The 23,665-nt window shown below is 35.4% G+C and overlaps 1 protein-coding gene across 4 annotated transcripts in view; it reads right to left on the bottom strand.

The window, feature by feature from the left end:
• ARHGAP12 (Rho GTPase activating protein 12) overlaps nucleotides 1-23,665 on the bottom strand; it is a 121,766-nt gene that overhangs the window by 44,801 nt on the left and 53,300 nt on the right. For 3 of the 4 annotated variants that reach the window (XM_042945256.1, XM_042945254.1, XM_042945255.1), the window contains 3 exons: nucleotides 11,532-11,795; nucleotides 3,525-3,665; nucleotides 2,271-2,351 (listed from right to left, as the gene is read on the bottom strand). In XM_042945256.1, the coding sequence (XP_042801190.1) occupies nucleotides 2,271-2,351; nucleotides 3,525-3,665; nucleotides 11,532-11,795 (486 nt within the window). The remainder of the gene's footprint in view (nucleotides 1-2,270; nucleotides 2,352-3,524; nucleotides 3,666-11,531; nucleotides 11,796-23,665) is intronic. The other variant, XM_042945257.1, reaches the window with a different exon arrangement.

Below are 23,665 nucleotides of genomic sequence, written 5' to 3' on the forward strand. Positions count from 1 at the left end.
GTTCATGCTCTCTCTCTGTCTCAAAAATAAATAAACGTTAAAAAAAATGTTTAAAAAAAAAACATAAAACAAACAAACAAAAAAACCAGTAATATATTATGTTGCAGATAGCATTTGTGTTTTTTTAAGTGTTTATCTTTGAGACAGACAGAACACAAGTGGGGGAGGGGCAGAGAGAGGGAGACACAGAATCCGAAGCAGGCTCCAGGCTCTGAGCTGTCAGCACAGAGCCTGATGTGGGGCTTGAACTCACAAAACCATGAGATCACGAACTAAGCTGAAGTCGGAGGCTTAACCAACTGAGCCACCCAGGTGCCCAACAAGTAGTACCTATTGTCTATACATAAATTTTAATACAACTTCTCATTTTGAAACTACTAAAAATGGTTAAAAATATGAAATACTTTTTTCTGCTGAGCTGGACAAAAGAGAAAGTACCTGTGTAAAATAAGTGCTAAAATATGTGAATATAAATAGTCACTTGAAGATTTGACAAGGCTTTTTTTAAACACAAGAAAAATCCGGAGCTGTACTTGATAGTCAAATTAACCAAAAGAGCTATTATTTCCTTTATCCCCAACCCTTATCCCCGAATGTTATCAAGTTTGCATTATAGCAACTTACATCATTCTTTGAGATCTTAACATTTTATTTTATTTACAAAATTTTTTTTAATGTTTATTTTTGAGAGAGAGAGGGGAGGGAGAGGCAGACAGAGAAGGAGACAGAGGATCCAGAGCAGGCTCTGTGTTGACAGCAGAGAGCCTGAGGTGGGGCCTGAACTCACAAACCATGAGATCATGACCTGAGTGGAAGTCAGACACTTCAATGACTAAGCCACCCAGGCGCACTGAAATCTAAACATTTTAAAAGGTGTCAGACTTAAGGGCACCTGGGTGGTTCAATAGGTTAAGTGTCTGACTCTCTATTCCAGCTCAGGTTATGATCTCACAGTTCATGAGATCGAGCCCCAGGTCAGGCTCTACGCTGATAGCATGGAGCTTGCTTGTGATTCATATTCTCTCTCTCTCTCTCTCTCTCTCTCTCAAAATTAAAAGATAATACTAAAAATAAAAGCTGTCAGACTTGTAATGGAGTTCTTATGCTAGTGGCTCAAGATAGGCCACAAAGATGTTCTTAAAAGTCAAGTACAAGCGGTTCATCTTTTTCTACTAATATCAACCCTTATAATTTCATAAAAGAATTAGAGGCAGATAACCTTCACATAGGAAGAAACCACCATCATTACTACTTTACTAGATAGTGTTTCCCAATCTTCAATTTAGTAACACATAGTGAGTTTTTCTATATGTATCTTTATACTAATACTTTTCTTTAAATTGACTGACTTTGGTAAAGAGACAAATTTTTTTAAAAACTGAAGTTTACCTGATAATTAACACTACAGATATGTCTGCTGACTATGGCTGTTTTCTAAAACATCAAAATACCAATTAAAATTTAAAAGCCTGCTCGATATCATTTAAAATGATCTCAATACTACTAGTGACAAGCACATGACCACTCTGAAACCTGCTGCCTTTTAAACTCAACCCTAGTGTACTTATCTGAAAGGAGATATCCAGTGAGAGCCCAGAATATCTTATCAGCACATGCTGCTAATTACTGACACAATTACAACACATATTTACATATGAGAATAAACTGGAATATTGAGCTGCTTTTTTTTTCCTCCTAAAAAAAAAAAAAAAAGATTAGGGGCACCTGGATGGCTCAGTCAGTAAAGTATCTGACTTTGGCTCAGGTCATGATTTCACGGTTTGTGAGTTCGAGCCCCGCGTCAGGCTTGCTGCTGTCAGTGCAGAGCCAGCTCTGGATCCTCTGTCCCTCTGTCTCTGCCCACCCCCCGCTTTTGTGTGCTCTATCCTCCCTCAAAAATAAATAAACACTAAAAAAAAAAAAAAGATTAAATGTAAAACCAACCTCACGTAGAAAATTCAATATATTCAAGATAACTAGGTATAAGATGTCATTATTGGCACTGAAGGGGATGCTTATCTCTAGGAACGATGAAAAACTGATTTCAAGTTAATCCAGAATTTTTGAATAGAAATTATCAGTATTATATAGTATTATAAAGATAATACACATCTTAGAAAAATTTACCAAAAAGATTCTCAGTGAATTCTGAAAAAAAAGTCTTGTTCTTTAAAGGTTGAATAAAAATTTTAAGTAAATCTGCTGAAGCAATTTTCAGATAATATTTTATCTGCTATTTAAAACAGAAATTCAGTGTTAAGATTTATTACCTTTGGCAATTCCCATTCTGACCGAGATCCATCTGCACTGTAGTAATATTGTCTACCTTGATCATCAACATGCTTGAGCCACTATAAAAACAAAATAGGTGTTACTTTTTCAATTTAAGTAAAAGTAAGTTTAAGCTTATACAACCAGAGATATTAGATATTTTCTTAGGAATTTTATTCTACTTGCTCAAGAACACTATAAAAGAAATTTACAAACTTATACTAATAGATTTGTATTTTAAGTTTGGTAAAAATAAGTAAACTCAATATTAATTTCTTTAGTTGAATTTCTTTTCTCTCTCTTTCTTCCAGTGTGTCAAGCTAGTTCCAATGTCAAGCACCACTTAATGTAAGAAATATGTAACAAAGATACACAGATACACATATACACCAGACACAGAGCCACACTCACTCTGAAAACAAGGTTGAGAAATTAACAAGAGAAATTTTTTTTAATCTTCAAATATAAAACTATTGAACAATTTAAGCCAAACTTAATGCAAACCCTTAGGAATTACCTCCTGTAGCCAACAAATTTCTTACTCAACATGATTTAAGTAATACTAATAAAACTTCATATAAAATAATACAGGGAATATGTGGGGCAAAAGACTAAGCACTGCTAATATAAACAAAATTGTGAAATAAATGAAAACTAATGTTTCCTTATGTTCTAGTGTGAAATAATTAAAGCAGAAATGAGGGGTAAAAGCCCATCTCCATTTATTCCCAAAAGTCTATTCTCTAGGCAAGCACAACCTTACCTTCTCTGATGACACGAGATATAATACATAAAATTTCAATATGCATTCCCAAAATAGTTAATCAATCATAAAATAACTAGACTCATGGTTTTTGTTTTACGTAACTTGGTTATAAAATAAAAAGCACAGAAAGTGAAGCGGTTTATCATAGAGACACATGCTGAGAAAACGATTCCCTAAAAACCATTCCCCCCCAAAAAAATATAAAGAAATATGTTTATTGAAGAAGTTTAAACAGAATGACACTCAATAGGTCTACTCTTATAAAGATTTGTCTTAAATGGGTTTTGACACCACAAGAATCACTGTAATTATAAAGTTTAAAACCATGAATCAGTAGTTATAGTGAGTTTTCATGTTGTCAATTGCCATGACTACAAAATTACAATAAAGAATATTTTCATGAGTTTTTAAAATACCAAACTTGAGTACACAACTACTTTATGAGAAGATTCTGCCAAGAAAACTAGATGAGAAAAAAAGAATGTACCTTTTCATTAGTATAGTCACTGGTATATAAGGTATGCCCACGTTCATCCAACTCTTCTGACCAACCCCTTGGAGGAGAACCACACTGCCTATCTGACTGGCTGTAACAAATGCTGTGGTAGTTTTCTTCTGATGAAAGAAGCTATAAATAGTCAGAAACAGAAGTATTTTTCTTCTTTGAAAAAAAAAATATATATGCAGCAGTTGCAAATCTAAGCAATAAACTGTATTTGGCTGAAGCACTAAGATATCTTGACTATATATATCTTAATATTTTCAAAACAAATTGTTAGTCTTTCAAAGAGTACACTGTAAGTGGTAAGGTGAAATTAATAATGGTTATTTTAGCACAATAATGCAACCCTGGAAAAATTCTCTATAATAAAACTGAAAACAATGTTTTCAGACTGAGAGATAAAAATGCTGCCTTCTATTTAATGCTGCTTTTGAACCAAAATCAGGTTAAAAACTGACAGGAATGTGTGTATGGGTATACACATCCATGTGTAAGCAAAATAGGGGATGAGGGTACTTCATTAGACTGAGTTTCTTAAAAATTCTCACTCACCTATATATACAAGTTCCTAGACAAATGCCTGACAGTGTTCGAAAAATAGATCTTGAATGATTTTTTTAAATGTGTGAAACTGAGAGGTAAGAGACATTAGTTTTATAATACTGTATTTTATATTCTAAATTATTGGCAAGATTTCCTAACTCATTCAACCAAACGTTTATTAAAGATGGTTGGGAACTGAACTTCAAAACAACAAAAAATAATATTAAAAAAATTCAAACATGATAGATGAAAAAATTCAGTATGGAAGTAACTTAGGTATACTTTACTTTTAAAAGCATGAGAGAGGGGCGCCTGGGTGGCTCAGTCGGTCGCGCTTCCGACTTTGGCTCAGGTCGTATCTCACAGTTCATGAGTTCAAGCCCCGTGCGGGGCTCTGTGATGACAACTCACAGCCTGGAGCTTCAGATTCTGTGTCTCCCTCTCTCTCTGCCCTTCCCCTGCTCACACTCTGTCTCTCTCTGTCTCTCTCTCTCTCTCTCAAAAATAAGCATTAAAAAATTTTAAAAACAAATAAAAATAAATAAAAGCATGAGAGAATCCAGACATATAAGACAAGCGATTGAGACGGAGAAAACCTAATCTCTGCTTTTTTCAAACAAGAAGTATCATAATGTGAGTAGCAATTTACTTACTGCCCTTAAATGTCATTAATTCAACAAATATTTACTAGATTAACTCTCATGTGCTAATGACCTTTCCTGGGTCACTTTTAGGTAAAATAGTTTCTACAATTAAATCTTACTTAATCAGACTGCATTTTCTCCCACCACAGAATACTAAAATACTAAATGGTCTAAAATAGTAAAATGTGTAGATTCTCAATGTAACTTAAAGATACAAACATACTAATAATAACATAACACAAAAACTGACATAAACAACTTTACAGAAGCCTTGCATAAAGTGCGCTATATATGTTCTGTAACAGGAATTTTTTTTAATGAAAACTTATTGCAAAAATCAGAATTTATTTTTATTTAATTGAGGCCACTTAAAATATAAGTTCACGTAGGCAAAGTACAAGAAAATCTTTTAGAAATAGAGAAAAGAAATCTATACAGTAGAATAATATTCAGCCCTAAAAGAGAATTAAATTTTACCATTTGTGACAACATGGATGGACCTTAAGGGCATTATGCTAAGTGAAGTAAATCATAGCGAGAAGACAAATACTATATGATCTCACTTACATAGAGTCCTCAAAACCAAACAAAACAAGCTCATGGATGCAGAGAATAAACTGGTGATTGCCAGAGATGGGGAAGGCAGGTTGAATGAACAAAGGAGACAAAAGGCACGAAATTCAGTTACAAAGTGAGTAAGTCATGGGGATATAATGTACTGCATGGCAACCACAGTTAATAATACTGTATTGCATATGTGAAAGTTGCAAAGAGAGTAGATATTAAAACTTCTCATCACAAGACAAAAACTTCTATAATCAAGTGGTGACAGATATTAACTAGATAGTGGTGATCATTTTATAATATTTACAAATATTGAATCATTAGGTTGTATACCTGAAGCTAACAAAATATTATATGTTAATTATACCTGAATAAAAAAAACTAGTAAAATTAATTTAGGAAACAAAGTTACTAAATCAATTTTTTTGTAAATATGACTTTCTACTTGGCAAAATGCTCCCATCATTTCCCAATTTTTGTGCAGTAAGATGTTCCTTTCTTCCATGAAAAGAAACCTCCAGTATCTCAATGTGTTTCATTACAGAACCAGGAGTACTTTGAAGATCTTGATTGTTTACTGCTAGAAAGGAGCTATTTAGTGGCAATTAAATAAAAGTAAGATTATTTTTGGCAAGCATTGTCAATGTTAACTGTGCTATATACTCATAATTCCATTCAGCAGCATACTTAGCTCAGTAACTTTGGGGTATATATTTTGCAGCAAACATGGCCTAGTAGAAATAAAGGGGGCTACACAGATGTCCCATTTACAGGGGAATGACAGGGAGGTACTGAAATGGGTACCTGGATTAAAACAATTTAAAATATTAATTTTTTTTAAGTTTATTTATTTTGAGAGAGAAAATGAGCAGGGGAGGAGCAGAGAGTGAATCCCAAGCAAGAATTGTGTCAACACAGAGCCTGATGTGGGGCTCGATCTCACAAACCCGTAGGATCATGACCTGAGTCAAATCCAAGAGTCCAACGCTTAATTGACAGAGCCACCCAGGCACCCCTAATATATTAAATTTTTTAACACATTCTTTAAAAAAAAAAAAAGTTTATTTTTGAGAGAGACAGAGACAAAGAACGAGCAGAGTAGGGGTAGAGAGAGGGAGACACAGAATCCAAAGCAGTTTCTAGGCTCTGAGCTGTCAGCACAGGAGCCTGATGCGGGGATCAAACTCATGAACCACGAGATCATGACCTGAGCTGAAGTTGGACACTTAACAGACTGAGCCACCCAGGTGCCCCAAATTTTTTTAAAAAAATTATCAAGAAGCAAGAAACTGACTAAGAAATACTCAGAAGTCAAAACTAAGTAGAAGCAAGAATCCAAAAGTATAAGAAGAATATAAAGACCAGCTTTCTCTTTGAAGGCATTTGTCAATCCCCAAACTAGAACATTACTTTTCAAAGTCATGAAGCATTGGGAAACAGAACTCAAGACTACCAAAAGTAGGGAGTCTAACAGAATTCCCCCCTGAAAATAAAGAACTGGGACCCCAAAGAATTATACCCTCAGATTATCAGTTAACCAGAAACAAATTTTGTCCCTTTATTCCACACAAGAGAAATCACGGGAATCTTCCCAAATAATGGAAGAATGGGAGGGAAAATGGGAGACTCTCCAGCCACAAACCAGTCTTCATGCAATCCAAATTACTACTACCTAGGTGGCCTGTAAAAACTAAAGCTGAAAATTCAGTTTCAAATGTTCACAGGATACTAACTTCCTGGCAGAAACAAAAGCAAATCCCCTCTGATGGAACAGACTGTCAACCCCAGCACTAAAGACTTCCTATATATGAACTATAATCTCATCTTAAAATACACACACACGGACAAGATGTGAAACAAAACACTATAAGTTAGAGACAGCAAAAAAGCATCATAATCCAACTCTTAAAGACTTTATATACTAGAATTATAAAAAATAAAAGACTAAAGAAAGATAGGACAAATGAAATATATGATCCTTTACTGGATCTTTTATTGCAGGAAAAAAAATGTAAAGGATATTACTTGACAAATGAGAAACACTGAATATTAACTATGTATTAAATAGTATTCCAATATTAAACTTGAGTATGATAAATTATTTTCCACCAAAAAAAAAGGTTTGCTAGAAAATGTCCTTATCCTTAGAAAATAAAATATTATGTTGTCTTATCCAAAAGGTTCAGAAGAAAATTACTGGAGGGTAGAGAGCAGAAGGAGGGAGAGAAATAAAGCAAATGTAGCAAAATTTAAAACTGGTAAATCTTGACTAATAAGGCTATGTAGTATATGGATGTTCACTATTCTATTCTTTAGGTTTAAAACTTTCCAGAGTAACAAGATGGAGAAGCTCCCCAGATAAATAAAAACTAACAGGTTTTTAAAATTCAAGGATTGGTTTAATATCAAATAAAGAAGGGGGATCCTGGGTGGCTCAGTCGGTTCAGTGTCCAACTCTTAATCTCGGCTCAGGTCATGATGTCTCTCACCATTTGTGAGTTTGAGCCCCCTATTGGGACTGTCAGTGCAGAGCTTGCTTGAGATTCTGTGTCTCCCTCTCCCTGCCCTCTCCTGCTCACACTCTCTCTGTCTCTCTCAAAATAAATAAATAAACTTACAGAAAAAAGATGCAAAAACAAATAAAGGTGAAGAATAGTGAACTGGAACTACATCTAAAAATTGAGAAGCACAGAGAGACCTAGAGATATAATACACAAGTATAAGGGAAATCAAGAGACATGACCAATGTAAGCAGATTAAATGTTCCTCTAATCAAAGTTCCAGAATGAGAGGAAAGAGAAAATGGGACAGAGGCTATATATAGATGACCAAGAATTTTCTAGAACTAATCAAAGACAGGGCTCCTCAAGTTCAAGAACCTCAAAAAAACCCTGGCAGGAACTAAAGATACCCTCACCTAATCACATCATAGGAAAATTACAGACATGGAATTTAAGAGCTGCCAGCGAGAACAGACAAGGAATGACAATCAAACTGAGAGCTGAATTTGCAATATCAACAATGAAAGCCTGAAAACAGGAGAATAAAATAGTCAGTGAACTAGGAAAAAACAGTCAACTCAGAACTGTTTATCAAGTAAAGATATTCTTCAAAAATGAGGAAAATTAAATTTTCAGACAAAACTAGATTCTATCACTAATAAATCTTCACTAAGAAAATTTAAAAGTACATACTTAAGACAGTAGTTAACCAAAAGTTAACCAAGATATCTAATTTGCATAAAGGAGTGTGAGAAAAGAAAGTGCTAAATACAAGGACAAATTTTATGAGACACCATGTACAAAGAAGGGGCTAAAAACAGAAATAAAAGACAAGAACAGCAAACAGCACATGGTTCTTGTATGGCTTTAAAGAGCAAGAAGATACTAACTTTAGACTTTGATATACATGCACCTTAACACTTATAAGGCAGGGTTCTCAACAGCAGCACTACTGACATTTAGGACCAGATAATTCTTCATTGTGGGAGCTTTCTTTCATATCATAGGGTGTTTGATAGCACCTCTGGCTTCTACCCACCCAATCAATGCCAATAGCCCTCTCCGAGTTCTAACAACCAAAAATGTCCCCAGACATGGAGTGTCACCAGGAGGCAAAACCATCTCCAGCTGAGAACAACTGTTCTAAACACTAAAATAATACACCTGAATTAGATGGATGATTGAACACTTATTTCCTCTCAATCCCCACTAGAAGTACTCAAATATGCTTTAATAAAAAGACCTAAACTCCCAAGAAGAGGGAGAACACAAGAAGAGACAATAGTCACAAAACTCTGGAAGCTGAGAAGCAGATGAACAAAAGACTAAATTATCTGCAAAGAGCAAAGTCTAAAATGGTGGGGGTAGTGGGTGGAGTTGGAGAGGGAAGTGAAATCCAACCACTTTACAGAGCAGAATCTTCAAATGGCTCAGGAACTGACAGTATTAGGTCCTCTTTGAACTGGGGATGAAGACAGGGTATTGCAATGAGCACTAAAATTGCCAGAATCCCTTTCCTTCAGGCCCGACCGCTAGGTGTGCACCCTTCCCTTTTCCCAGCAGAAGTACAGGAATTCACTCCCTCTTAAGAGGGAAAAAAGATTCTGATTTGAAAGACAACACACACAACTGGGACATGAGTACCAAGCAGAAAGAGGAGAGACTAAACGCACACTAAATGCTGACTACCAAGACCCTGGCAACCCTTACTTTCCTGGAAGATTTTAAGACTTCTGTGAAGACTCATTAGTCTAAAAGGAAAGACCTAATGGTTCTGACACTGGAGACTCCCTACAAGCAGTTGATCCATATAGCCATAAAGTGAAGTTCAAAATGCTTTCCGATTTTGAGAAAAAATGATTTCCAACCTAGAATTCTATACTCACTCAGGCAAGCTATCAATTAAATATAAGAGCAGAATATAAACCTTCTCGGGGCACCTGGGTGGCTCAGTCAGTTAAGCAGCTGACTCTTAACTTCAGCTCAGGTCATGATCTCATGCTTTTTGAGATGGAGCCCTGCGATGGGCTCTATGCTGACAGTGCTGAGCCTACTTGGGATTCTTGCTCTTCCTCTTTGCCCCTCCCCTTCTCGTTCTCTCAAAATAAATAAATAAACATTAAAAAAATATATAAACATTTTCACACATAAAGTCTCAATATTATATAATGTATGCAACCTTTCTCAAGAGGTTACTGGAAAATGTGCTCCAGCTACTATGGAAATAACTATTTTGAAACAATCTGTGCAGAGACTGAGACTCTCATATACAAATCAATCTCATGTATTTATTAAAATGGAAAGGGGCGCCTGGGTGGCGCAGTCGGTTAAGCGTCCGACTTCAGCCAGGTCACGATCTCGCGGTCCGTGAGTTCGAGCCCCGCGTCAGGCTCTGGGCTGATGGCTCGGAGCCTGGAGCCTGTTTCCGACTCTGTGTCTCCCTCTCTCTCTGCCCCTCCCCCGTTCATGCTCTGTCTCTCTCTGTCCCAAAAATAAAAAAATAAAAAAAAAATAAAAAAAAAGTTGGAAAAAAATAAAATGGAAAGCTAAAAAACATACTGAAAATTCCTGTGTATACTTCAAATTCCTTTAAATTATTCTATAATTTAATTTAATCCATAATTCTTCCAAATTATTAGATTTTACTTTATTATTCATACACAGGACAATATAATTTTAAATCTTTCTAGATCTACAATTCAAATAATTTTCCCAACATTTTTCTTATTATAGTAACACATGAGCAAATTTCTCTCACTATTCTCGATCTCATTCTTGAACACTAAAAGTACAAGTTACCACCAAACCAAAGCTATAAATAACCAACTGAAAAATAGGACAAGAGGAGTTATTAACTACAAAAAGCTTTTAGATTCTGCTAAATACGAGATGTGCTACCTGATTTTTCCAGCTCCTATGTGACTGGAGTTCTGTTTTTATTACACAGTCCAGCTACTTTCTGTAAGACCAAGGTGTCCTATGCGGGCATAGGGGCTTCCGTCTATCAAACAGGAGACTTTAATCCCGTTCTATCAATTCTACCCAAGCCTCTCCTGCATGTTTGAACAGTCCTAAGGAATCCCTCCAGACTTCTGACATGAGAGTTACTCAAAATATGGCTGGCCAAGTTCACTGCACCAGCCTCAAAGAGGTGAGACAAAGGTAGGGGACAGGTAGTATGAACACTTGATAGAGAAAATAATGACTTGAAAGTGAATGGTCAAACTTTACAGGGTGGCTCATTTATAGCAAAGGGTTACATTTACTCATTTTCCTTACATATAAATAAAAAGTGATGTTGTACCTCTGACTGACAAAAACTGGGAAAGTATCTTAGTCATACCACACCAATATAGAAAAATGTCTGTTTTAACCAGTTAATAACTTTGTTTTTATTTGTTTGGCTAAGTCATATCTGTATTTTCTTTCCTTTTTCTATAAAATGTCACTGATTCAGCAATAACAATAACCAAATTAGTATCTTCTATAACTGGCACTAAGCAACTTTGAGTTAATTCTGGAACTAGTAAGTACATTATAAGGTTAGCTACTGTCTATTAGTTAGATATTAGAAAGTAGCATGAATATAATGAAACTTGGAAAGAACATTTAGTATCTTAGAGATTTCAAGTGTTCTACTATTTTAATACCAAGAAACAAACCTATTCACTTCTTTTATCCTGAATAATAGAAACAGAAAATTTGGTAAGTCACTGGTTGATTTCCTTAATCACTCATACCTCTTGGTCTCCTGGACTCTGGAAATCTCCTTTGCTTATGCTTGTGTCCCGAGTCCAACGAGGTGGTTTCCAGGTTCTTTCCTGTGTTCCTCTGTTATAGTAATAACATCGCCCTGAACTATCTTTATGAGTTTCCCATTCTCCGTTAATCTGAATTGCTGGGCTCCCAGGCAGTGGGGGGAGAGCAGACTGGGATATTTTCAGTTCTTGTAGATTAGCATAGACAGGAGAATCTGGGCGTCCTTGATTTGGAGGGGTTGTGGCCTGTGGAAAATGTGAAATATTCATGTTTAAACTGGCATAACATTTACAAATAAAAATTGAATGAAACATGAGACACAGAAAATACATACAAATTTATTTAAAACATACATACAGATGTATATATTCTTTCTAAAGAAAAAACAACGCAATGGTATTAATATTCATGATTTGGTTAAAGAAAACATAAAAGTTTCAAATAGAATCCAAAGTGTACTTAGTAACTTTTCCTTATCCTAAAAGAATCGTGCACTAGAAGTCAGGATATGTGGGTTTCAGTTCAAGATCTGGCACTAACAAGTTGTATGACATTGGATTAGATCACCTCATCTCTCCAAAACTGATTTTTTAAATCTCTGTATATGAGGGGATCAGATTAAATCACACCAGTCTCCTTTGTCTCTAAAAGTCTATCATTTCAGACAATCTTTTAAAACACAAAAAGCCTTACACCTGGGTAACTCAAAAAACTACCAAAAGAAAGATTTTATGTTCTAAGCTCTAATATTAAATCAGGAATACATAAGTGAAAGATAAAGGAGATAAATTCTTCAGCTAAGAGTTTACTACATTCTATTCCTTCTCAACTAATAATTTCTCAGTTGCCATAAACAAATCATTTAATCTCTTCCTAGATTCCTCATTTGTGAATTTCCTAACAGTGGAAAAATAAGCATTAGCAGGAACTGATTTACATGCTTAATCTCAACTTCCAGCTTTACTTTTTATTTTTAAATGTCTCACTAGATGTCAGTCAAGAGCAGAATATTCTTCAGACACTTTGCATAAGGACACTATGACTGAATTTAAAATTCTAATAGCTGAAGAAAAAAAGCACATGTCTGAGAACACCTTTCTACACTGTGTATTCATATTTGTATATTTATCTTTCCTTTTACCACAGGGTTTCTCAACCTGGGCACCATAACATTTTGGGACTGATAATTCTTTGCTGTGGGGGGTCTATCTTGTGTGTTACAAAATGTTTACTGGTATCTCTGGCCTCCACCCACTAGATGATAGCAGCATTCCCCCACTGTGTCAACTAAAAAGTCTCCAGACATTGCCAAATGTCCCCTGGGGACAAAACTAACCTTGACTGAGAACCACTGCTTTACTATATAAATCCTAGCATTATATGCAGATGTTTAATTACATCTATAATGTACCCAGAGTTTTATGAATGCTTAAAAATACTGAATTTAAAAAGGGAAATGTGGATGGATACAGAGTCAGTTATATTAAAATTAAAGTACTTTAACTTCTAAAATATTACCTGCCTATAAAGTAATTATAACGAATCTAAATCAAAGAATAAGATTTAAAAGAGAAAACAGTAAAATAACTCCAAACATGAATACATATGTAAAATTGTTACCTTGGTTTTTTTACACATAGTAATTATGCACAATGATACAAATTAAGACTGTTTTCCTTGAAATGTCAGCTGTGAATTTAGACTACCACCGAACAGCATCTTTCTATGAAGAAAATCTATGAAGACAGATTTCCATGTAGTATTTCTCTTTGAGAGTAATTCCATATCCTGGTGAATTAGCCAAGGTAACAATGTTTTTCTCTGACTACAATGAACTCTGTTAATACAACAAATAATTCTATGTAGCAAATCATTTCCCAGAACCTTTTCTAGAGAATATTTATTCAACAAGTGTTAAAAGAAATTCTTACTTTGCTCCTGATATCTTACTAGACTTAGGGAAACAAAGAGCCAAGAGACAGCCATTTTCTAAAAGATGTTCATAGAAAATTCTACTGATAGAAAATTCTACTCTATCTTTAAGAAACCACCAAGTCCTGTTATTTAAACAGTGCAAATTTAAACAGTTTTTCTACTTAAAAAAAACTGAAATGCTTCGGGGCGCCTGGGTGGCACAGTTGGTTGGGTGCCCAACTCCTCGATTTTGGCTCAGGTCATGATCTCATGTGAGTTCGAGCTCCGCATCAGGCTCTGGGCTGACAAAGTGGAGCACGCTTGGGATTCTCTCTCTACTCTGTCTCTGCCACTCCCCCACTCATGTTGTCTCTCAAAATAAACATGAAAAAAAAATTGAAATGCTTCAACACAGTTTATAAGACTAGCGTTATTCTAAATGGAAGAAAATTATAAACCAACCTTGGTTATAAATGAAAATATACTAAGTAAAACATTAGTAATCAAATCTAGCACTGTACTAAGTAAATCAGAAAAAAAACCAGAAATGTTAAGAAAGTCCATCTTTAGGAACTCTCATACTATAATTCTTTACATTAACAGATTCACATAATCCTCTCCACAGACACCATTTGATAAAACTCAACGTGGATTCAGGATAAAACTCTTAGCAAGTAAGGAATACGTGTGATGTCTCCTTAATGTGACTTTAGAAATTACTATTTAAAATGAATATCACAGGGGCACTCAGTCAGTTAAGCTGAGTGGGTGGCTCAGTCAGTTAAGTGTCCGACTTTGGCTTGGGTGATGATCTCACAGCTCATGAGTTCAAGCCCTACATACGACTCTGTGCTGACAGCTCCGAGCCTGAAGCTGCTTCAGATTCTGTGTCTCCCTCTCTCTGCCCCCTGCCCGCTTGCACGTGCTTCCTCTATCTCAAAAAAATAAACATTTAAAAAAGTTTTTTAAAAATAAAATAAGCATCACAGCAAGGATTGATAAGAAGCATTTTCATTAAAAGAATAAAAACTAGGATGCTAAATATCACTGCTTTTATTCTACACTGTATTGGAGATTCTAAGCAATGTTCTAAGATATAAAAAATGAATTAAATTCATAAATACCTAGAGGAAAAAAAACCCTGATATCTGACAATGACATAACAAATATCTGGAAACCCAAGTCCAGAAAAACTACTAAGAAATTTAATAAGTTGGCCAGATAAAAGATCATCTGATCAGTTTCTCATACATGAGCAATGACACAGTGGAAAATGTAACAATGTAAAAAACCTCATTCACGATAGGAAAAGAATATAAATAAGCTTTAAAAGAAATGTATAAAATCAAATGAGGAATATGTACTTATAAAACCTTCCTTAGGTGCCTAAAATTATATTTATCTATTCAGACAAACCTTTGTTTCTAAAGGGAAAAAGTTATCTTGTAAACATGTGATTTCTGCAAAAAAAAATCTATAAATCCTACAAATTCAACACTATGTCCAGCAAGCAGTATAGTTAGTACACTGCCCAGCACAAAGTAGCACTTAATGAAATTCGTTGAATGAACGAACAAACATGTGAACAAAAAAATACAAACACCTAACGCCCAAGTGAAAGTGAAATTCAAGGACTTGGAACTGGCTACATGTGATAAAGAGAGAAGAAACTAGAAAAACATCTATATTTCTAGTCTTGGGAAAGGATGGATGGTTGTGTCACCATTTAAGACAGAAACTATCTAGGGGCGCCTACGTGGTTCAGTCAGTTAAGCGTCCAACTCAAGATTTCAGCTCGGGTCACGATCTTGCCAGTTTGTGAGTTTGAGCCCTGCACTGGGCTCTATGTTGAAGTGCAGAGACTACTTGGGATTCTCTCTCTTTCTTTCTCTCTCTCTCTCTCTCTCTCTGTCCCTGTCCCACTCATGTTTTCCCCTCTCTCAAAAATAAATAAACTTTAAAAAAGTATCTTAAGAAAAGAAACTATCTAAAAATGAACTGGGAGCCAAGCACTTAACTAGGTGCTAAGGTTACAAACATGAACTAAAAAATGTACTGTCTTCTGGGACTTCGTGATACAGCAAAAGAAACTGAAACAAAAGCTCATTTAAGTGGATAATCAACAAGACTCTAGAGCTACGCATGGGATGCTGTGGGAGCTAAAAGGAAAAAGACCTGGAAACAAGTGACTGAGTTCTAGAAATGAATAAATAATAAGAGTCAGCCAGGCAAAAGTTGGGGATACAGGAGGCAACACAAACAAAAGTTTGGGGAAAAAGCATGGCACAGTCAAGGAATGATGTGACTCCTACAGTACGTAAAAGGAGCAGCAAGACGGAGATCTAAGGAGAAGCAATGACAGAACAAGGAGGGCTGAAGACTTTAAGGCAGGAAATACACTCTGGTTTAAAACTGAGAAATATTACGGAGGGACACACCAGAGGCGGAGCGCTGTTAACGCTGGCACAAAGGTACAGACAGAAGATGAAGAAAGCTACGAGACAAGGATGGTGGGAATGAAGCAGCAAGGCTAGACTGAAGAAATAATGAGGTTACATTAGCATACGGACTGTATGTTTGTTTATGTGAAGTATATTTTTATTTTGTCTGTGTGTTTAACTACAGGTGAAATAATGCCAAGATAAAGAACAGGACAAAAAGAAGCGAAGAGGGATTCCATTCAGATTGTATTAGGTTGACGCGCCTTTTGAAAATATTCACAGATTGTGTGTTGGCTACAAGGATGGGGAGTTCAGTATAGAAATGAGAGCTAAAAATATAAATGTAAGTCATCAGCATACAGGTGGGGCCATTACCTTAAGAGAGTAGAGTATCCAGAATGTGAGGAGGAGGAAAACAGAACTGTGGAGAATACTAAGCAGTTGCTTTATGAATTAAAATGCAAATATAGGTATAAAGTTAGCACAGGGTTTAATATGGTGACCTCTAGTGTTGTTATTGTTATAATTATTATTGCAATTACTATAATTAAAGTACCAAAGTTAGAGGATCTAATAAAAAAGGAAGAAAGGAAAGTCTGAGATAGAAGAGCTAAACAGGAAAAGGTGGTATTTAAAAAAATCAAAGAGAAGAAAATTTCAAAAGAAGGGGAATTTGACAGTATCATTCCAAAGAATTCAATATAAGGGCTCTGGAACGAGTATTAGATTTAACAATTAAGGAGTCATTACAAGACTTCAACTTCCAGTCATGAAGATCCCAAATTATCTCCCTGCCACCAACATTCAGAAAAGGGAATGAAATACAGGAAACGGGCATTTTCAGGCATTGTAACAACAAGCAGCGCAGGACTGTGATCTCAGGAAAGAAGAAACAAATGAGGTGTCCCCTGACCACTCCAAGGCTTTCTGCCTGGAGGTAGTTTCCAGAAATCAGCACAGGAAGGGGAAACCTATACAGTTTCACTGACTAAACAGTACAGAGATAAAGGTTTACATTTCTTATTTAAAATATCAAAGGGAAAAATACAACAAATGAAAATAATTATGCAAGTATCAAATATTGCAAAGAGAGGACAAGGAGAATGGTCTCTAATTTTTCCAGGAATCTCCAAATTTTGTTGATGTTCTTCAAAATTGATAAACTAAGAAATCAAGGAGAGTTATGTTTGAAATCAGAAATATAATAGCAATTTTAAACAGAATGACATGTGGTTAGAAGAGGTTTATTGACAATGAATGAATGGTAAAATTTTAATATTTCACATTCTTACTACCAGTTAAAATTTTTGACAGATGTTCATTTGTATGTTGCTCATCTACTGTCAGAAACAGTATCTGGTAGAAGACTTTTGTTTTCTTAATTAAGAATTAACTCAAAGGGCGCCTGGGTGGCTCAGTCAGTTAAGCATCCAACTTCGGCTCAGGTCATGATCTTGCAGTCTGTGAGTTCCAGCACCGCACAGGGCTCTGTGTTGACAGCTCAGAGCCTCAAGCCTGCTTCAGATTCTGTGTCTCCCTCTCTCTCTGCCCCTCCCCCACTCATGCTCGGTCTCAGAAATAAACATTAAAAAAAGAATAAAAAAGAATTAACTTCATGATTAAAATCAGTTTATACTTTAACTTCCAAAGTATACAGAAAGAGAACAGAAGAGGATTCAGTATTTTTATTAATACTCTCATCTCTGACAAAAAGAAAATTGTGTATGTTTATGTCAATTGCTCAAATCATTGAAAAAAACTGAAGAAAAATGCCATTTCTGTAAGGCATTTCCTTAGAGATCACTAAGGATTTTCCTCAAGAACTTTTAAAAATATAAATTCCTGATAGAAAAAATAGTATAAAATATCAAACTAATTTTACACATAAATAAATACAGATTAACTACAAAGAGGAATGTAAATAATTATACACCATTTTGTCTAGTGAACCAAAAATACTTTTTTTTTTTTTTTTTAAAACAAACACACTCAATGCTGGTGAAGGTTGAATGTAAGAGCTTCAGTTTACTGCTGGTGATTTCAGTTAGCTGAACCTTTTTGCCAAACAGTTTGGCAAGTATGTTTCAAAAGCTTTTATATATATTTTTAGAACCCTGAGCAGAGAGGGGGAGAAATCCTAAGTATAGAAAAAAGTTTTTCCCACAAAGATGTTCATTCCAATGTTATTTATCAGAAATAAATTAGAAATCATCTAAACATTCAGCAACAGAGGAATGGTTAAGTAAATAATGATATATGAGGCAATAATATATTTTTTTTCAGTGAGGCACTGAAAATGTTAATGATTTTTAATAACACAATAAAAATTTTGAGGTTAATGAGAATAGCAGAATATAAAGCTGCTTCTAACACCCAACTAAGTTCCAACTAAAAATTTTAAAGTATGAAGAAAAACCAACTAAACATGGTCATTTTTCTCTGGATAATAGGATTATGTATGATTTTTTATGTGCTTTATTTCCCAATTTTATTTTCCTCAATAATCTGGGGCACTTGCCTAGTCCAGGGGACTCACAAAAGTGACAGCAACAGTATTAACACTATGTAAACTAGTGTTTCTTAACAGGTGGTCAAAGGATGATCTAGATCAGCCTCATTTAGGAATGCTTTTTAAAATTTAAAATTCTTGGGGCGCCAGGGTGGCTTGGTCGGTTAAGCGTCCGACTTCGGCTCAGGTCCTGATCTCACGGTCCGTGAGTTCGAGCCCCGCGTTGGGCTCTGTGCTGACAGCTCAGAGCCTGGAGCCTGTTTCAGATTGTGTCTCCCTCTCTCTCTGCTCCTCCCCTGTTCATGCTCTGTCTCTCTCTGTCTCAAAAATAAATAAACGTTAAAAAATATAATAAAATAAAATAAAATTTAAAATTCTTGAGTCATATCCCAGAGACACCGGGAAGTGGTAGTCAAGAATCTGTATTTTTAAATACTCTATGGGATCCTTATGTGTACCATTGTTTGGAACACACTGATAAAATTAAATCTTCCTGAATGGACTCAGGGCAAACTGGTACCCTTGGTCCAACAAGTTTGTATTCTAAAAGGCTTAAAGATAATTCTGAACTCCACACCCCCAGTTGTTTCCTGGTCTACAGATAAGTCAAAGAATTAAAATAAAAGAATAAGCAACAAGAAGTTCTTCCAACATATGAATCACATAAAAATTAATTTTCTAATATTTATAAGACTTATGCATTGTGCCCTTAAACTGAGCAAAAAACCTTGCTCATGAATTGTAGACAACAAAATAAGTGATTTTTCATACAAAACAAAACAAAAAAAAACTTTAAAAGGAGAACAAAGAAACAAAGTTAATTTTATGGGCCATATATCTGTCATTAATTAACAACTGAATTGGGACTAGTACCTCTGCACATGACCCAATTTTATATTTAAAAAAAGACTTGGCCTGTTCCACTTTGTCTATACATAGACTAAAATAGTCCTCCCACTATGCACAGAAAGAAAAAACTGGGGAACCACACATATATATATATAAGAAGGGAACTTTAAACTTAGACTCTACCTGAATCCTTACTTTTTTAATACCAAAAACATGGAGATTCTCTCTCTTTTTACTTTTTAACATTAAAGTATTGCTTCTAAAATAAACTTCAGAGAATGGCAGAATATGTACTAACTAAGGAGCTAGGCCCCTTGTTTCTTAAATAGCATATGCCACTCAGTACTAATACTTAGTATCTACCTTCATAATAATAATGAATTACATTTATATAAATATGCTTATATTTATATTGCTATTTAGTAATATAGTTGATTATTCAACCAATATAAGTCCCTGCAGCCTATAATCATATCTCTGACTTAGTATGGGTAAAACAAAACAAAACATTTACCAAAGTATCAGACTCCAAAACAAAATTTAAATTATTTTTTAACTCTATTTTAATTGATGTGGAGAAAAGACATTTATACGCCTTTGGTAATTTACCTGCTTAAACTCTGCCTTACCATAATTGCCAATTATCATAACATTGGTCCAGTCAACAGAATAAAGGACAAAAAATAGCCAACAAGCCAACATTCAGTTAAAGTAACAGTAAGGGGCGCCTGGGTGACTCAATTGGTTAAGCATCCGACTTCGGCTAAGGTCATGATCTCACAGTTTGTGAGTTCTAGCCCCATGTCGGGCTCTGTGCTGACAGCTCAGAGCCTGGAGCCTGCTTCAGATTCGGTGTTTCCCTCTCTCTCTGCTACTCCCCCACTCACACTCTGTCATACTCTCTTTCAAAAATAAACAAACATTAAAAAATAGTAATAATAAAAAAATAGGTGGTAAAATTTGTTTTAGTTTCACAACTGAAAACTGCATATTAATTTTAACTGAAAAATGTTACTTTCCAAAAGAAATCTATTCACTTAAAGCCAAATTTTAGGGAGAAAAACATATATTACCCTTTGTTTGATAATTTTAAAATATAAAAACTTAAAAGCTTTAATGTTTATATCTTTTTTAAAGTTTTATTTATTTATTTTAAGAGAGACAGCATGAGCCAGGAAGGGGCAGAGAGAAGGAGGGAGAGAATCCCAAGCAGGCTCCACACCATCAGTGCAGAGCCCAATGTGGGGCTGGAACTCATGAACTGTAAGATCATGACCTGAGCCCATATCATAAGAGCCAGATGCTTAACCAACTGAGCCACCCAGGCACCCCTCTAATATTTATATCTTTAAAGCATGCCTACATTAAGATTTCAGTGTTTATAGAATTTACTATGGAGTATTCTATGATTTTACTTACTTAACTAACATTTAAGAACTAATTATGAGCTGGGTGGGAGATGAAATTGTGACAGTCCCTATCCTTAAGGGCCAGCAACCTAGTAAAGAGGAAGAGACAGATAATAAAATGATTCCAATGGCACAAGCTAAGTGCTACAGCAAGCTATGTCTACAGGATACTCTAGGAGCACACACAAAAAAAGTGGCAATAAACAAGGAGGAGAGGGTGAGACATAGTGTGGAAGAAAGGTTCACAACACAGGTTTAACTGGATCTATAAAGGGAAGCAGAGGGAAGCAGAGGGAAGCAGGAGGGAAGCAGGAGGGAGCCAAGGAGGTCAAAGGAAGTGCTGAAGGGCACTCTGAGTACATTTCAAAATCTGTTTTTAGCTAGCATAACACAAAAAAATAAAAAGCATCCTTTGCATAATAAAGGATAACTGGTAGCTAAAGGAAGTCAGTACTGTGAAAAGCTTTAATAAATATTATTTTCATGGTTTAAAAACAAAAAGCCTCTTTTCTGTATTATTTTTTTCCTATTTATTGCACTCAAGGTTGCTCAGCTCCTCTAGAGTTTGATACCTTATATTCATACATTAAAACATTTTAGCTGCTTATCTTTCACCTTGTTTCCATCCTCTTTCCCTCCCCTTGGATCACCTTAACTGACAAACCTCAACAACCGCTTCCCAACATCAGAGATCTGTCACCATTTCTGCCTCTCCCTTGACAGACAGTAAGAAGGCAGGCCACAAGTACGAGAGCTGTGAGGCCCCATAAAGGCTTATTTGTAGGAAGCCATAAACAAACATACTGATGAAGTCATTTCTGTGCTGCCGACCTGCAAAACCAGATGCCAACTGACAACAGTGCAAATGTGCCATGCTGTCAACTAAAATCACTGGGAGCTGAAGATAATCAGAGGGTGGACAGATAAGAGCTGACAGACACCACAATAAAAGGGACCCATACAGACATAGTCATAAGGGTGTGTACAATTAGGAAGTCTGTCACAGGTAAAAGATTTGCCAAAAAAGAACAAAAGACCTATTTCCCTTAAAAACTAGGCCCCCACACACAAAAAAATTAAGCCCACAGCTCTTTCAATAATTCTCTGTTGTGCCCTCACATGCATCTCTTCCTACAGCCTTACTATGCTGCAGCTTATTTCTGGGGTACTCATTAGACTGCACTACGATCGCAGATTTACTTGTCTGCCTTTCCTTCTAACACTTGATGATCTTCAAGGCAGAAATGTTTGCCTTGATTATCGCTTCATCCACAGTGCCTAATACAGCACCTGCACACAGTAAGCACTCAATGCACCCCTTAATGAAAATTATTTCATATAACTAAACAAGCTATCATGGAATCCATACACTGAAATTAACTCCTTACCGCTGTTTTCATAGTCTCCTTGGGAAATCTTACCTAATTTTACTGCTTCAATAAAATCAAACTCTCTCTCTAACATCCACCTCTCTCCCCTAAATGACAGACATGTATTTTGAAAGACCTACTACCATGGATCCTCCACACATACCTTAAATTCCTTACATCTTCTTCCTAAACTTTTTTTTTTCTGTAACACACTATCTTTGAATATTTGCCAGTTCAAATAACAGCATCATAAGCTACTCAATCAGAAATCTCAAAGTCATCTTGTGTCTCTTCTCTTTACTCCAATACGTTCCATGAATTCTTCCTAATATACCTTAAATTCTTTCCTCTCTTACCCTAAGATAACTACCTTAGTCTAGGTCCTCTTCATCTATTTTGCTAAATGATTACAAGCACCCTTGGGGGTCAACTGTCTCCATTTCTTCACCCTGTCCAATTGGTCTTTCACAGTACCAATAATTATTCTCTAAAATCACAAATCTGATCTTCTACTCACCTGCTTTTAAAAACATCAATGAATATTCCACTGACTATAAAAGAAGTTCAAATACCATAGCAGAGAATTTAAGACTCTTAACACTCCAGTCCCAAAGAATCTTTTCTGCCTCCTTTCTTTTCATTCTCTTCACATTCTTTGCTCCAAAACCCCATGTTACTCACACATCTATTATGAATGTCATGCTATTCCCCCACCTCCAACCATTACCTTCAAATATTTCTTTATCCTTCTATCTGGGATATCCTGTCCCTAATCACCAATGAGTAAACCATACATAAAACCATAAAGAGCTGGTTCAAAGGTCACTTTCTCTCTGAGACACTCCTCTATTCCTCAATGCAGAATGCACAGGTTTCCTATGCATCTACAGTAGCACAAATACAAATATAATGACAGCCAGATATGTCATTTAAAATTTTCTAGTAGCCACATTAAAAAGGCAAAACGAGGTGAAATGAATTGTAATAATATATACATTTAGCCCAATATATCCAAAATACCAGTATTTTACCATATAATCAATATAAAAATTCTAAGTCTTTAAAATCTAGTATTTTATAGCATATTTCAATTTAGATCCCAAATTTTCAAAGTACTTAATCTGTTTGTAGATATCATAAAATTTACAATTAAGCAAATTCACATATGCAAATTATTCTATATTCGTTTTTAAATTTAACTTATAATAACTAAAACTAAAATAAATTCAGTCCCTCAGTCTCATTAGCCATATTCAAGTGCTCAACAACCACACATGGCAACTGGCTACTGTATTAAACAGTATCAATCCACAGTGTTTTGTATCCACCTCTACTAATTCCCCCCCATACTACATTATACTTAGTTGTTATTTTTCAGTCTCTCCAACTAAACCTGAAGCCCCCCAAGAGTTTAAAGATCATGTCTTAAACACACTGTATTTTCAAAATCTAGAAACAAATTAATAAATTTAAGATGTCTTCTCAAGCCCTGACTCAAACACTGATAATTTTCCCAGTAACTGCTTTCCCAATACATAGAATATTTTAAAAAACAGAAAGATAAATGAAACAGCTAAGAATATTTATTGATGAAACCTCATTATTGTGTTGAAAGTACTCAAC

This window comes from Panthera leo, chromosome B4, assembly GCF_018350215.1.
Source record: "Panthera leo isolate Ple1 chromosome B4, P.leo_Ple1_pat1.1, whole genome shotgun sequence".
NCBI classification, from domain to species: Eukaryota; Metazoa; Chordata; class Mammalia; order Carnivora; family Felidae; genus Panthera; species Panthera leo.